The following is a 14485-nucleotide window of genomic DNA, read 5'->3' on the forward strand; positions in this document are numbered from 1 at the left end:
AAAAAGCACGACATGTCATGGAAAAATAACCTACACCTTGACCCTTGTTCCATATTATCATTTATGATGTAAAAATCACAAGGCATTCAACAAGAATAATACAAATTTAAGTCGAATGGAGATGGACACATGGTACCTGCATCATGCTCGTGATAGTTGTCTCGTGGTAACGGGTTTCAATTCTACTTCCAAGCGTGTTTTGTCCCTTATTTCTCTGTTGTAACTGCCCACGCTGTTGATTTTCGCCTTGTCTGTTCTGTGGAGAACTGAACGCTTCTAAGTCCTATTGTGAATGTTTGTCTACTTCAGCGTTATCTACTTCTTCATTTACGATCTCACTAATCTGCCTACCTCGGAGCTTGTTTTCCCTTAGCATTTTCTCGGCCCTAATACATTCCTTTTTTAATTCTGCTAATGATAGAAATGGCGCCCAACGAGACACTAATACGAAGACAGGACCGAATTAAAAGACGTAATAAATAACAAAATAATAATTTTATAGATATATCTATACAATCCATAATAATTTAATAGACATATATATATATAAAAGAGAGGAGGTTTTGAAAAGTTTTAAAAATTTTTTTTTAAAAAGATATTATTTATATATATATATAGTTGATAGAATAGACCGATGAATAGCGGACCAGAGATGGTTGCCTCAACAAGTGGCAATGCAGACAGTAGAGACAAAGACAACTTGAATGGTTGCTACAACAAAGATTCAAGTAGAGTTCTGTTTGAGGTAACATACCTATTGTGTGGGTAAATAATAGAAAGCGGGTATGAGTGAATGAAGTATGGGTCTGAACAAGTACGAATGAAACAGTTAATGCTACCAAACAATAGAATTTTTCTGTAGGTTTGTGAGGCTTACTGTTAATTGGTATCACGCATACATTTTCTATTAGGGATCGGTATTAAATTGAGGCGTGATACTAATTGAATGTTTGAGATGTTGAGAGTAAGAGATGGACAGTTGGACGAACGTGACGACAACATTGCACCTATATAACAATGAATTCTATTTTTCCCTAAAACAAGGCACTGAAAATCCACCAATAAACGCCAAATTTAAATTATATTTATTTGTCTTATTTTTTTATTTTTATTGAATTTTTTTTTATTATTAAATTAATAATATAATAATTATATATAAAAAAAAAAAAATTTTTTTTATTTTGGATTGATTTTTTTTTTGCAATTATTTAAGTAGGTTAAATATGCAATCACCTTAGGTGAACATACAGGATTTGTTTTTTGTACCATTCTACAAGTAATAGACAAGTAAGTTCTACCGATAACAACAAATTTAAGTAAGAGTGGTAAATAGTTCCTATGGAGCTCAAACCAGCAGAAGAGTTAATAGACATGTTAGCAAGTAGTACCGGAACTAGGTCCAAAATACGAAAAGCTACGAAATCAGCACAAGTAACCGATTTAGAAGCGGTACCTGACAAAACTGCACAAGCACGTAGTAGTGAGCAGGCTCAGTTAGTTAGTTCAGGTACAAATAGAAGGCCAAAAATAGGGAAAATAACTCAAGCTGAAAAAGATTTTGGAAACAATAGTATCCAAAGATCACTGAGTTTTGACAGCAAAATAGACCACTTGTTGTTAATGGAAAGTAGTGAAATGAATCAGCCAGCTAATGTGAAAGGTAAAGGGAAAGATCAATATCAGGAAACCTCAACAGGTGACATGAATTTTTGTTGATGTCCGCGATTGTTGCTGAGCGTGAGAAGAACCACCCCCAAAACCGGCGAGCATACCGGGCTGGCCACCATGTCACCGCTCCACGTTCACTTCAAGGTTACTTCGCCCACCGAAGACCGGACACAGCACACCATACTCGCAAAATCCTTATAGAAACGTTAGAGAGATTGTAACCCTTTTGCCTGAGTTCAATCCGTCAAGCGACAAATCTCTTATGCCAAATCAGTTCATAAAACGCATCGATATGTTACGAACTACATATCGTTGGGACGATCAAACATTAGTATTTGCAGTGCAACAAAAATTGCAAGGATACGCAAAATATTGGGTTGATTCGCAAGAAGTGTTTCTTTCTTGGACGGAATTTGCTACAAAATTTTTGAAAGACTTTGCTTCTACAGAAAACATAGCAGACATATACATCAAAATGTCCCAAACAAAGAGACAATTTAATGAAAGTCCGCAAGAATATTACTACAAAATGATGTCTTTAGGTACTCGTGGAAACGTACCCGAAAATGCAACTGCTCGGTATATAATTAATGGCATCAATGAGCCACGCTTAAAGCAGAAAATCTCGATTAAATACACTCTCTGTAATGAACTATTAAGTGATATAAATATTTATACTGTATATAATGATGTTCAGAACTTTGACGAAAAACCAAAACCTAAATACCCGGTAAATACTAATCACGATCTTAGAGACAATTCTAAGATACAAACGCTCCATAATAAGGAAAGCGAGACGACTAGAAAAGTCAAATGCTTCAATTGCTCTAGAATAGGCCATTATTCAAACAAGTGTCCTGAACCACAACGTAAAGAGCGTTGTTCCATATGCAATTGCACTACGCATAAGGAGACCGATTGTCCTAGTAAGAAAAACAATGCCGAGAATAGACCAACGGTTAACAAAATTGAAAGTACTTGCGAAAAAAGAGATGAGCTTGCGTTGTAAAAGTAATTTAAAAACCGACGCGATCATTTATAGATCCTGGTAGTGCATACACTCTAATTCGGGAGACATTTGCAAAAGATTTTAAAAATAAAATATTGCGTTGTTCTGTAACTTTGAGTGGTTTCGCCGATGGAAAATTTATTTGCACCTCTAAAATAAATGCTGTTGTAGAATTTGATAATAACGAATTTATAACCGATTTGTTGATCGTGGATGACGGAAAAATACCCGAAAATATTTTGCTGGGTCGTGATGTATTGTGCCGTGAAGGTAAACGTCTTATCATAGAGGGAGACAAATGTCATATAGAAGATCTGCAAACATCGGTAGAAATACCGTCGGATGCACGCAAACAACTTAAAGATCTACTCTCAACGTACTGTGGCGTTTTTGTAGAAAGTATGTCTGAACTAGGCAAATGTGTTATCAACAAAATGAGTATTAAAGTAAACACTGACGTACCTATTCGGGCAAAACCATATCGGATAGCATTTGCCAAACGCAAAATCGTTTCGGACATTGTTCTTGATTTGCTTAAAAATGACATCATACGTCCTTCGTCATCACCGTATGCCTTACCCGTGGTTCTGGTAGAAAAGAAAAATGGTAAGCATCGACTCTGATGATAATCGTAGATAATCGTGGACTAAACAAAATCACTATTAAAAATCCTTACCCTATGCCAAATATGGAGGAGCAGTTTGCTCAGCTTTCAGGTAACATATTCTTTACGACACTTGATCTTCGCATGGGCTATCACCAAATAGAAATTGAAGAGTCCTCAAAACAATATACAGCTTTCGTTACTACGGATGGTCATTTAGAATACAACAGAATGCCATTTGGAGTGGTTAATGCCCCCGGACTTTTTCAAGCGACAATGGATAAGATTGCGTCGACGATGGGCCGTGGTGAAGTTTTAATTTATCTCGATGATGTTATTATACCCAGCAAAAGTATAGAAGAGGGTATAGAACGGTTAGAAAAATTTCTCTGTTTGTTAAAAGAGAACAATTTGACGCTAAGAAAGTCCAAATGCAAATTTCTTAAAACGGAACTAATACACCTAGGGCACGTTATTGATCAAAATGGAATAGCACCAGGTAATTAAAAACAAGCTGCAATTAAAAATTTTAAACAGCCAACCAACGTAACAGAAGTACGACGCTTCTTGGGTTTGACTGCATTTTTCCGCAAATTTGTTCAGGATTACTCAATCATCTCAAAACCAATCACGATGTTGCTACGAAAATCAGAACAAGAGTTCGTATGGGGTGTTGAGCAGAAAAATGCATTTGACAAACTTATAAATATGCTATGTAGCGGTCCAGTTCTAGCTCTGTACGACAGTAACGCTGAACATGAAGTGCATACCGATGTAAGTAGTGTTGGTCTAAATGGCGTGTGTAGAATGCTGCTATTTCAAATCACGAGGAGGTAAACGCGAGTGTACTCTGCACTATGACGACGTTGAACCGATACCTTTCCGTTTGATTCACATCGATCACCTCGGACGTTTCATTAAAAGTAAAAGAGGTAATAGCTATGTTTTGGCTATTTCAGATGCTTTCTCGAAATTTCTGATTGTGAAAGCTGTACGTAATACAAAAACAACTCCTGTAATCGCCGTTTTAAACGAGATGTCCAGCTATTTCGGGTTACCTGCAAAGATTGTTACTGATAGCGGTACATCGTTTACATCCACTCAATTTGAGGAGTATTGTGACAACAATAATATTCAACATGTCAAAACAGCTGTACGAACGCCGCGAGCTAACGGACAAGTTGAGAGAGCTAACCAGATAATCCTATCATATCTGCGAACATCGAACAAAGATCCAAACAATTGGGATCTGAACTTACGGAATTTACAATGGGCAGTGAATTCACAAAAAAACGCAACTTCTGGTTTCAGCCCAAACGAACTAGTGTTCGACTTCCAAGTGCGCGATGTCCTCCAAAATCGATTGTTAGCTGCCGTACATGCCGACGCGGAAAACCCATTATCAACCATTACAATCAACGAGAAACGAAACCCAGCCGTCAAGAATATTGCTGAGGAGCGTGCAAAGTGGAAGCACCGTTTCGACGAAAAGCATGCCGAACCTTTCCTGTACAATGTTGGTGATCTCGTAGTGCTTGAAAACGAACCGTCAGCCACAGGCGAGTCACGAAAATTGGAGCCGAAATATCGAGGTCCATATATCGTTGTCAATGTACTTGGAAATGACCGATACCAAATAAAAGATATCCTAGGTATCCAACTGGCTAAAAGGAAATTCAATTCTACGTTCGCGACAGACCGAATGAAACCGTGGTGCTACAATTCTCCGAAGCTTGATGCTTGTGAAATCGAGGACGATTTATAGCAGGATTGGCCGAATTGTCACCCTTAATAAAACGATTTCACGTTTATGTTTTTTCCAAACACCTTTATATGTCAAACATGACAGTTGAATCGCACCTAAGTTCAGTGTGCTAATGAGTTTTTAAGAAAGCATAACAACGCGAGTTTTTCTCTAATTAAAAGTAAAAATGTAAATTTTTTAATAAACGAAAATAAAAGCCGTCTTTGACACTAGTATAGAAGAGTAAAGCAGAAATCCATCCCGCCTATTTTAGGTAATTTAATAGGTCTTTCATCTTCACCGGTGAGCAGTCTTATAAACTATCATAGAAGTATTTTCCGAAGAACCTATATCTTCTGGACGCTAAAGCAGAGCATTCACAGAGAAAATGTATTACGGTTTTTATCTTCTGCGTGTTTCTACAACTTCTGCAGTGAGGATTATGGGGAATGCGCAGATTCTCTGCATGAGTTCTACACACCAATGACCAGTAAGAACTACAGTAACCCTTGCAGTGTTCACGTGATCTCTTTTGATGAGTTCCGAGAATTTATTTTTATCATAGGTGGGCCATATTAACCTGGAAGTCGCACATGTCCTAAGAAAGTAGAGGAGGGTACTTCTTTTAATGGTTTCTAAGGTACTAATATAAACCGGTGCCGCCAGTGACGCATCCAGGGAGGCATCAGAGCGGGTTAAACTGTCAGCTTTCTCGTTCCCTACGATGTTCCGACAAGCTTCTCTAATTGGTAGGATTTCAGCTAAAAAACTGTAGCCCCATTAGGTAGTCTAAGAAAATTATTGATGTTTTCAGATGGTACGAAGATTCCTACTCCACAGTTCATTTTCGAGCTATCTGTATATATTGAGATATCGTAATTTACTTCGAAATTTTTCCTCTTTCATTGATTTCTTAAAGGGAATATTGTCTGAAAATTTCTTTCGAAGTCTATGCACGGATTCAGATAATCCGATGTCATCCTATACTGACTGTACCTAGAATCCGACGATGTCCATATGTTCGTTCCGACCAGACGCCTGTTGGTTTTAGTCTAACAGCGCTGCTGCAAACCATTTTTTTGATGTGGAAATCGATAGGTAGCAAGTCTAGCATCACGTATAGAGCGTCCAAGGGAGTTGTCCTAAAAGCTGCTGTGATATCTAGACATGCCGTCTTCTGAATTCTGTTAAGTTTATCGATATCATAGCTTTTATTTAGAGCCGGCCAGCAAACGACAGCGCCATACGTGAGAATTGGACGTACAATAGCCGTGTATATCCAGTGGGTAATATTGGGACGAATTCCCCATTTTTTGCCTCGCATCGACAGGTGATACTAGGGTAATTATAATGTTTTTCAATTTCACTCCGTGGTAATTGTATTTAATAAATTTATTTATAGGAACATCCAACTATAAGAATATGCTGTAGATGATCGTGCTATGGAATGATTCCAGATAAGTTTTATTATTTATTATTTCGATGTTAAATTTAATGCAATTCATTTCTTTCAGGTAATTTGCCAACGATAACTCAGTCATTATATGTAGATTTGGAAATTTGTACATTTCCATCATTACAAGTGAGAATATTTGAAATACAAAACTTTAGTAATTACATGTTAAAAAGAAATTGTAGTATGGATTCGCAGGAAAAATTGGTAGTTTAATATATATTAAATCACAGGTTAAAGAGAAATTGAGGTACGGTTTCGCATGTTAAATTGGTAGTTTAATATATATTAAATTCTTTTATAAAAAAAAATATAAAATGCTTTTATTAATTTTAAATTAAATACAATTAAAATAAGAAATCATTTTTAAAACCCATATTACAAATTTTTGAAATATAATGTATTTAAATATTGAATTTATATATATGTATATGTTAAATATATTTATGAGTTTAAGTATAAGTTTAAGCGAACCCAAACCCTTCAGAACATTCGTGTATTGCTTTCATCAAAGAATTGCGTAGTTTTTCATACGATTTGTACATTGGAAGATCTAATTGATTAAAACTATAATAGAAGGTATTAAAATATTTTCTTTAGTGATTTGGGTATGCATTTACCATGTATGTGCACAAGGTAGTCTATCGGTTGATCTATCGTCACGATGAATTTGAAATTTTTGTATACCATTCATACCTTCCAGAGAGCTAAAGCCTTGCAACGGTACTTTTGATGTTCCTGTCACAAATTGTAAAAATTTAGCTCTGTCAGCTTGATCAAAACTTCGAAGCGATCGCCAAAACCATTGAATCTATAATAGAAAAATTTGAATTATTTTTTACATGTCTTCAGACTTTCACCATATAATGAAATTTTATTTAAATTTTCTTTTCTCACTTGTATAGATTTCGAACAATATTTATGATATTCAGTATTAGCTTTCAAATCTTCAATATCAATATCTGGTAAACCTGATATAAGTAACTCAAGTTCCTGTTCGTTAAAAATGGAAATCAGGTGTTTAGGAATAATGTCATAGAAGCCTTCAAGAAACGCATCCAATCTAAATAAAATGTATTAACTTTAATTTTAATATTTATAAAGTTAGAATTACTGTTGTCGAATTGAATCGCTCATCTTAAGTTGACAAACCAATTGTACATATTCAAATTTATTTTCTTCTGTCACAGCTATATTACGCCCATTGGGAATCAAATCACGAACTTGTGTGACACCAAATTCCTGGACTTCTGTTGAAAATGTCAACTCATATCCTAACGTTGATATATTGTGCTGCATTAAATAATCAAGGCCCTTGTAAAAATCATAGTCCTGTGATTCCATATCTGTATACTTTATTTGTTTACCAAGAATATGCTTATAAAATGATCTTGTAAAGTAGCACTCTAATAATTTATTATCATGAATTGCTTTTGCTATATAATATATTAAAATTAATAAAATATTTGATTTAAATAAATAAATTAAATTCTTCATCATATTTTCCTTACCAATAACACGTCCAACAAATTTAAAATAACTTAAGTGATTTGGATTTGCATGACTTGAGGGATTGATCATGTATGTGACGCGGTCACCAGGAGAAACACAAAATAATGCATACATTGGGTTGAATATCTCTCTTGAAATAATCACATACCATTCTCGTAGTAAACCTCCAGCATCCTGTCCTTCTTCATCTGTATATAAACATTAAATTATTAACTTTAATTTTTGGACCTTATTTACGTTACTAAATTAGCAAAACCTACACAATTCTATTTCAAACACAATAAAAGTTACTTTGAAATAATTATAATTTAGTTTTAATTTGTTAATACAATATTTTTTGAATATAAAGTTGAAAGTATCCTATAACTTAGTAATATGTTAATAACGGTTTTTTGTAACAAAATCACTTACTTCTTTATACCGATAAAAAAAAGTAAGATGATTTTTTTAGTAAAAGATGCAAACCGCATGTTTATAAAGCAGATATATACAGTGACGAACAAAATTATTGGCACAGCAAGCAAATTGAACTTTAGCACTATTTTTATCCTGTTAATGATGCGATTTTTAATAAACAAAAAGTTTATTTAGATAAAATGCTTAATTTGCTTTTAAATTCATTTTATTTCATTTTATTTTCTCTTATATTTAATTTTTTAAAATTAAAAAACCAAAAAAAGAAGTAAATTTGGCTGAACAAAATTATTGGCACAGCTAACGTAAAAATTAAAAAACAGATTAAAAAGAAATATTTTCGATAACAATTAATATTTAGTGGCCAAGCTTTTCTATTTAATAATAACTATTATTAGTTTTGGAATCGAAGAAATCAATTTTTGTGTGGTTTTTGGTCCAAAATTTTGCCACTCTTCAGCAGTGCCACCTTCAGTTCTGCCATTGTTGTTATAATGGATTTCTTTGGACGTCTTATAAAACTAAATAATAAATTTTTTTTTTTTTTTTATAAAAATATTATTATTTAATAACTGACCAATTAGCCCGTGAAATAATTATTTTCAAAAAAATTTCTTTTGGTCATTAAAACATTTAATTATTTCAAATTTCAATTAAATATTATTTCAAATTTCCTTTAAAATATGCACCTTCTGAAACGATACACATATGCCAACGCTTAACCCAATATTCCATACACTTATCGTAGGCCCGTGCAGGTATGGCTTTTAGTTCCTTCAGCGAATTCTCTTTTACCGATTCAATCGACTCAAAACGCTTACCACGAAGGGGCAATTTGAGTGTGCATGGAGAATTTTGTGGTGAAGAATCTAATTGTTGGCTTTCCACAAATCTGGTCTTTTCTTACGGATGGACTCACGCAAATGCCGCATAACGTCGAAGTGATATTCTTTATTGATGGTATGACCCTCTGGCAAAAATTCGTAATGAACAACATAGCGGTAGTCGAAAAAACCAGTGAGCATAACTTTGATTTTCGAGCGACTTTTGCGCGGTTTTTTGGGTTTTGGCTCGTTTTCGAAGCGCCATTCGCTCGATAGGTGACTGATTTCGACGTCGTACTCATAAACTCATGTCTCATCACCTGTTATGATGCGCTTCATGAATGTAGAGTCGTTTCCATGCTCAAAAATCATTTCTTCACACACGTTCTTTCGGTATTCTTTTTGTAAAAAATCAAGTTGTTTCGGTACAGTACAAGTCGAGCTGCAACGCGTGTCATGCCCAATATATCATGTAGAATGTGGTGAACGGATCCATTTGAGATGTTTGAGGCACGAGCAATCTCCCTTTCAGTCATACGACGATCTTCCAGCACAATTTTCTTAATTTTTGCCACGTTTTCTTCGGTATTTGATGTTGATGAACGTCCAGAACGAGGCAAATCTTCGATCACTTCACGACCCTCTTTGAATGATTTATACCACTCGTTTGCCTGTTTTAGAGATAAAAGAGTCCCCGAAAGCTTTCTGCACCATTTTTAATGCTTCAACACAAGAAATTTCGTTCAAAACACAAAATTTCAATCAAACTTGTTGTTCAACTGAATTTTCCATAGTAAAAATCGCTAAATACACTTGAGGTAGTTCACATTAACAGCTGCTGTAAACAAACTAATTGACAGATTGCGCTCAAATTTGTACCGTATGTGAAGAAAGAGTGTACCAACATAACACAAGAAAAAATTTTGAAAAAGGTCTATTACTTAAGGAGTAGTTAACAAAATCCGGGTACTTATTGAGCAGAAGGTACAAAGCTTTGAGAACAAAGCACTACAGGCTTTATGGACAACGCGGTCCTGTATAGGCAGAATTTAGGCCTCAACCCGAAGATGATATTTTGGATATACCAGGCAGTAGTACGTCCTATCATGACATATGGTTGCCTAGTCTGCTGACAAAAGGTCACACAGACTGGATCTATTACTGCTTACACGACACTCAGGGACTCGCGTGTCTCTTAATGACTGGTGCCATGAGGACTAATCCAATTGTAGCATTTGAGGCAATACTTGGGTTGACACCTCTGCACATTCACATTCAATTTACGGTTGCGCTTAGTGCACTCCGATTATAACTCTACATGAGTAAGTTTTGTCCTGATTATGGTCATGGAATAATATTAAAAACATTTGGAGCACACAAAATTCTTCAGTGCGATGGAGTCTACATAACAAAACTCTATCGTTTTGGCAGAAAATTTAATGGGCACATGGCAGAGCGCCTTTCAAACTGAAATCCATGCATTCAACTTATGCTCGAGAATTGTTATTTACTCTGACAACCACGCTGCTCTAAAAGCTCTGTCTTCTTAGACTTTCAAGTCAAAACAGGTATTATGAGCTCTTACAGGTACTTGCAACTCGAAATAAGGTTAGCCTTTACTGGGTTTCAGGTCATAGGGGAGTTTTGGGAAATGAACAAGCTGATGGGCTTGCCAGAACTGCATGAAGAACTGCTTTTACAGGTCTTCAACCCTTTTGTGGGATAAACTGGGCCAGTACAAAACATATTATGAAGGAAAAGGAAAATCACATGCGGCTGAAGTACTAGAAAGTTTTCCCAGAGCTTAGATAAATCAAAGCACTGATCAAACCGTATTTCTATAAAAACATCTTTAAGTTCTCAAAATGTCATTTAAGTTTGGTAACGGGTTTTTTTACAGGTCATTATGGGCTCAAATATAACCTTCATAAACTGCAATTATCTGCTAAATCGGAGTGCAGATTATGCCTCGAAGATGCGGAAACTACAATGCACATTCTTTGTGAGTGTCCACCTTTATAAACGCACAGAAGAAACCTGTTTGATAAAGAATTTCTGTCACCAGAGCAGATTAAGAACTCTTCTCTAGATTTAGTTCTAGACTTTATTCACAAAGCTTTAAGGAGCTTTGAGTAATCAATAGTGAAACTGGTACAATAGGACTCTTCTGGTCGCAGTACCAGAAGTTAAGTTTATCCACATTTTTATTTAATTAATTAGGATCAATATTGTAGTATTGTAATTGCAACTATTTTTCTTCTTTTTGTAAGTTTCTTTGATTACTATTGTTTTAAATAAGGCTTTGTTGTGTAACCAACTATCAACAATCTATATCCACGTGTTTTTGGTTTTTTGATGAATTCAAGTCGAATCTTTGAAATGAAACATATTTTTTTTTATGAAACATATCTATTATCTTAATATTATTTAAATTTATGAATTTTTAATACTTACCCTCAAAGACCACATAAAATCGGTTTTTCCATTCTTCTGGTCCCAGCCGGTATAGCACACGAAAGGAATCCTCAAATACTGTTACTCTTCGTACACTTACTGTATTTTCCTCTCTACGAACTCCTTCATCAATTCTTTCTAATTCTGTTTGAAAAAATTTTCGTTTTACATCAAAATCTAATATACGAGTATGATCTACAAGAACTGCAAAAGGCCCGTCAGAAAGATGTGTTGAAGTCTGACGTAAAATTTGATTAAGCACTTTACGATGCTTTTCCGCGAATGATAAGAATTTTTGCCGATCTAGTTTTAATTGTAAGTCAAGCATATTGTCCTCATTTTCAGTATCAATTCCATCATTTTTTTCTAAATTTTGCAGTCCATTACCTCTATCACCTATAATGACATATTTAATTATTTACATTAAGTAAAAATCTAAGAACATACTATTATAATAATTGTATTAAGAAATAATTTCAATTTCTTTAAAAATTTGTAATTAAACTTAAATGATTAAAAATTTTCTTTCAAATATATATAAAAAGAAGAAAGAACATTATTCCTTATATTATCATTGTGTACTGCATTTACATAATACTGAATTTCAAAAAATAAAATACAGGTGAAATTTACATTTTCATTCAAGCTTTTATTTTGTCAAGCACATGATTTATAAAATAGTCATTTATCTTCACTTCAATTTCATCCTGTATTAATGAATTCAGTAGAGGATGGGAAGATGTGCCGATATATAGGTATTTGTACGAAAGTTGGTTTTTTATATAAAAAAATTTTAAAATCCAGCAAATTCTGTTCAATTTTAATAGCATTTAATATATTATATTAATTTCTAGGCCGACCACTGTCACATGGAACTATTTTTGAAGGATTTGTACGACGATGTGATTTGCCTACTTTCTCAACAGTCTTCTCTCCACTTAAAAATTCAGCTCAGTTTTCATCCCAGCCTTCTTTGGCATCAACAAAGTTGATTAATGGTTACTCTCATTATCAATCAATCGACATCGATTTCGTGATAAGAAATGTCTCCCTTGTCTAGTTTACCTACTCGTCAATAATCCTTTAGCAAGTGAATTTAATTGGGTTACACAATTTTACGACTTTCAAGTGGTAAATATGTTAAATAATGAAAATTTAAAAAATTTACTTCATGAAATTATCCCAGAAATTGTTATTTCTCAACAAGAAATGGATATGTGGCTCACCGAATTTTTTATAGAAAATGTGTCTCTTGCTGAAAAACGTGACACAGTGTCAGTCTCTGAAACTGAGGACAGTGTAATTACAGTTTAACGCATAAATGACGTGGCAATAAATGCACTTAACACATGCATAAATTCCTTACGTTTTACAAAAGTTGTAATACTAAAAGCATCTTAATTAAATTAAAAAGTAAGCTGAAATAACAAGTTATTATTATAAAGTATGACTGCAATTATGTTGTTATAAATAAAAATAAGTATTCATATTATTTTCTAATAAACTTTGTGTAAATGTCTTTTTATTTGATTTAGAAATTTTAGATGCACTATATAAACTAAACTCGATTATTGCAACACCTTCGAATTCTGTTAGTTGCATTAATCGAAGTCATACTGTACTTCGTTTTACGTCTGTAAGCGCAATGAAACGCAGTGTTTACTGTTCAAATAGTATTCGGTTGACACAGTTTACCTATAAAATTATAAAAAAAATCGAATATATAACTACTTTTGTCTTCAAGGAAAGTAATAAAATAACGAGAACCACCAATCGAAGTCTCGCTCATAGTGCCACACACATTACTATGTATAAAATCAAATACATATTCGGAATGAGAACTTTCCATAGCTGAAACGCATCATACAAATTTTACTTTTTTTACTTAAATTTTTATTAGCATATTATTTACTTTTGTGCTATATAAACTTTTATTGTTCACTACAAAAATCAAATAATTATATTAGTTACGGTATCGACCGTTAATTCTTTGCTTTGCTTTCTGTGACTAATATACCAGAGCATTTATTTTTGTTTTCAAGCAAAAACAATTTTTGTGTGTACTACAATTTTAATATTATCAAAAAATAAATAAAATCCAGACTTCATCGCTTTATATACTAAAATATGTTATATGTTAAAATATTCAAATTAAACTATTTATGGCTCATATTTTTTACCTGTACGAAATCATATTAGGAGGATAAATTTAGAACTAGGCCTGAACTTATGTTTAATCCCTTTTCGAAGCTGTGGTGAATATAAAATTAGTCAACAAAAATCTACAGAAAATTGCAACAGGATCGAAAATCAATAAACACTATATGAACAGCAATCACATCAACCGACTGCTGCCAGTGAATTACAAAAAAAAATCCCATAAAGTTGATGCAGGATAATGATTAATTATTTTATATATATTTTGTATATATTAATTTAAATAACTGCACTTTAATTAAATACGGATAGACAATAGGCAAAATTCGAAAAGTCCTAAGCAAATTTAATAAATGAGATTGAAGTAGAAGATTACATGAACTTCGGTGTATATTTAATAATTATTATAGCATAAGTGACACTTAAACATGCCTGCGTTGTACACATAACTAAATTCTCATTCCTAATACTACATGTATTATTTTATATAAAATGTGGTATATTGCTTATTATTATAGTACAATACTGGCTAGCAATATTCAATATATTATTGTGCATTCGTAATAAAAATATTTTTCCTTAAAATGTAAAAGTAGTATAGATAATGAAAGAAAGAAAATAACTTGATTTAACTAACTTCATAGTT

The 14485-nt window shown here is 33.6% G+C and overlaps 2 protein-coding genes and 1 long non-coding RNA gene across 3 annotated transcripts in view; 2 read left to right on the plus strand and 1 right to left on the minus strand.

Moving 5' to 3' along the window:
* Positions 1–1338: 1338 nt before the first annotated feature.
* LOC119664014 lies at positions 1339–3300 on the plus strand. The gene is made up of 3 exons (XM_038073599.1): positions 1339–1696; positions 1746–2642; positions 2711–3300. Exons 1-3 carry the CDS (start codon positions 1339–1341, stop codon positions 3298–3300), a joined length of 1845 nt encoding a protein of 614 aa, XP_037929527.1.
* Positions 3301–6455: 3155 nt separating this feature from the next.
* On the plus strand, positions 6456–13121 carry LOC119667876. Its single transcript, XR_005251430.1, has 3 exons — positions 6456–6607; positions 12537–12813; positions 12869–13121. It is a non-coding gene; the product is annotated as an uncharacterized LOC119667876 (long non-coding RNA).
* The window catches only part of LOC119667866 (E3 ubiquitin-protein ligase HUWE1-like), a 78740-nt gene continuing 71116 nt past the window's right edge, over positions 6862–14485 (minus strand). Inside the window, exons 3-8 of the mRNA XM_038077208.1 lie at positions 11683–12078; positions 7990–8178; positions 7593–7914; positions 7376–7541; positions 7099–7289; positions 6862–7045 (exon numbers count right to left, since the gene is read on the minus strand). Of these exons, the coding sequence (XP_037933136.1) occupies positions 6943–7045; positions 7099–7289; positions 7376–7541; positions 7593–7914; positions 7990–8178; positions 11683–12078 (1367 nt within the window). The 3' untranslated portion in view covers positions 6862–6942. The remainder of the gene's footprint in view (positions 7046–7098; positions 7290–7375; positions 7542–7592; positions 7915–7989; positions 8179–11682; positions 12079–14485) is intronic.

The sequence above is a fragment of the Teleopsis dalmanni genome, chromosome 1 (genome assembly GCF_002237135.1).
Source record: "Teleopsis dalmanni isolate 2A chromosome 1, ASM223713v2, whole genome shotgun sequence".
In the NCBI taxonomy this organism is placed as follows: Eukaryota; Metazoa; Arthropoda; class Insecta; order Diptera; family Diopsidae; genus Teleopsis; species Teleopsis dalmanni.

Bases quoted from the DNA above. Each gene is read 5' to 3' on its own strand.
- LOC119664014 (XM_038073599.1), top strand. From the start codon at position 1,339: ATGGAGCTCAAACCAGCAGAAGAGTTAATAGACATGTTAGCAAGTAGT. The intron at 1,697-1,745 runs GTGACATGAATT...GAGCGTGAGAAG, and splicing joins ATATCAGGAAACCTCAACAG to AACCACCCCCAAAACCGGCG. The intron at 2,643-2,710 runs GTACTTGCGAAA...GATCATTTATAG, and splicing joins AACGGTTAACAAAATTGAAA to ATCCTGGTAGTGCATACACT.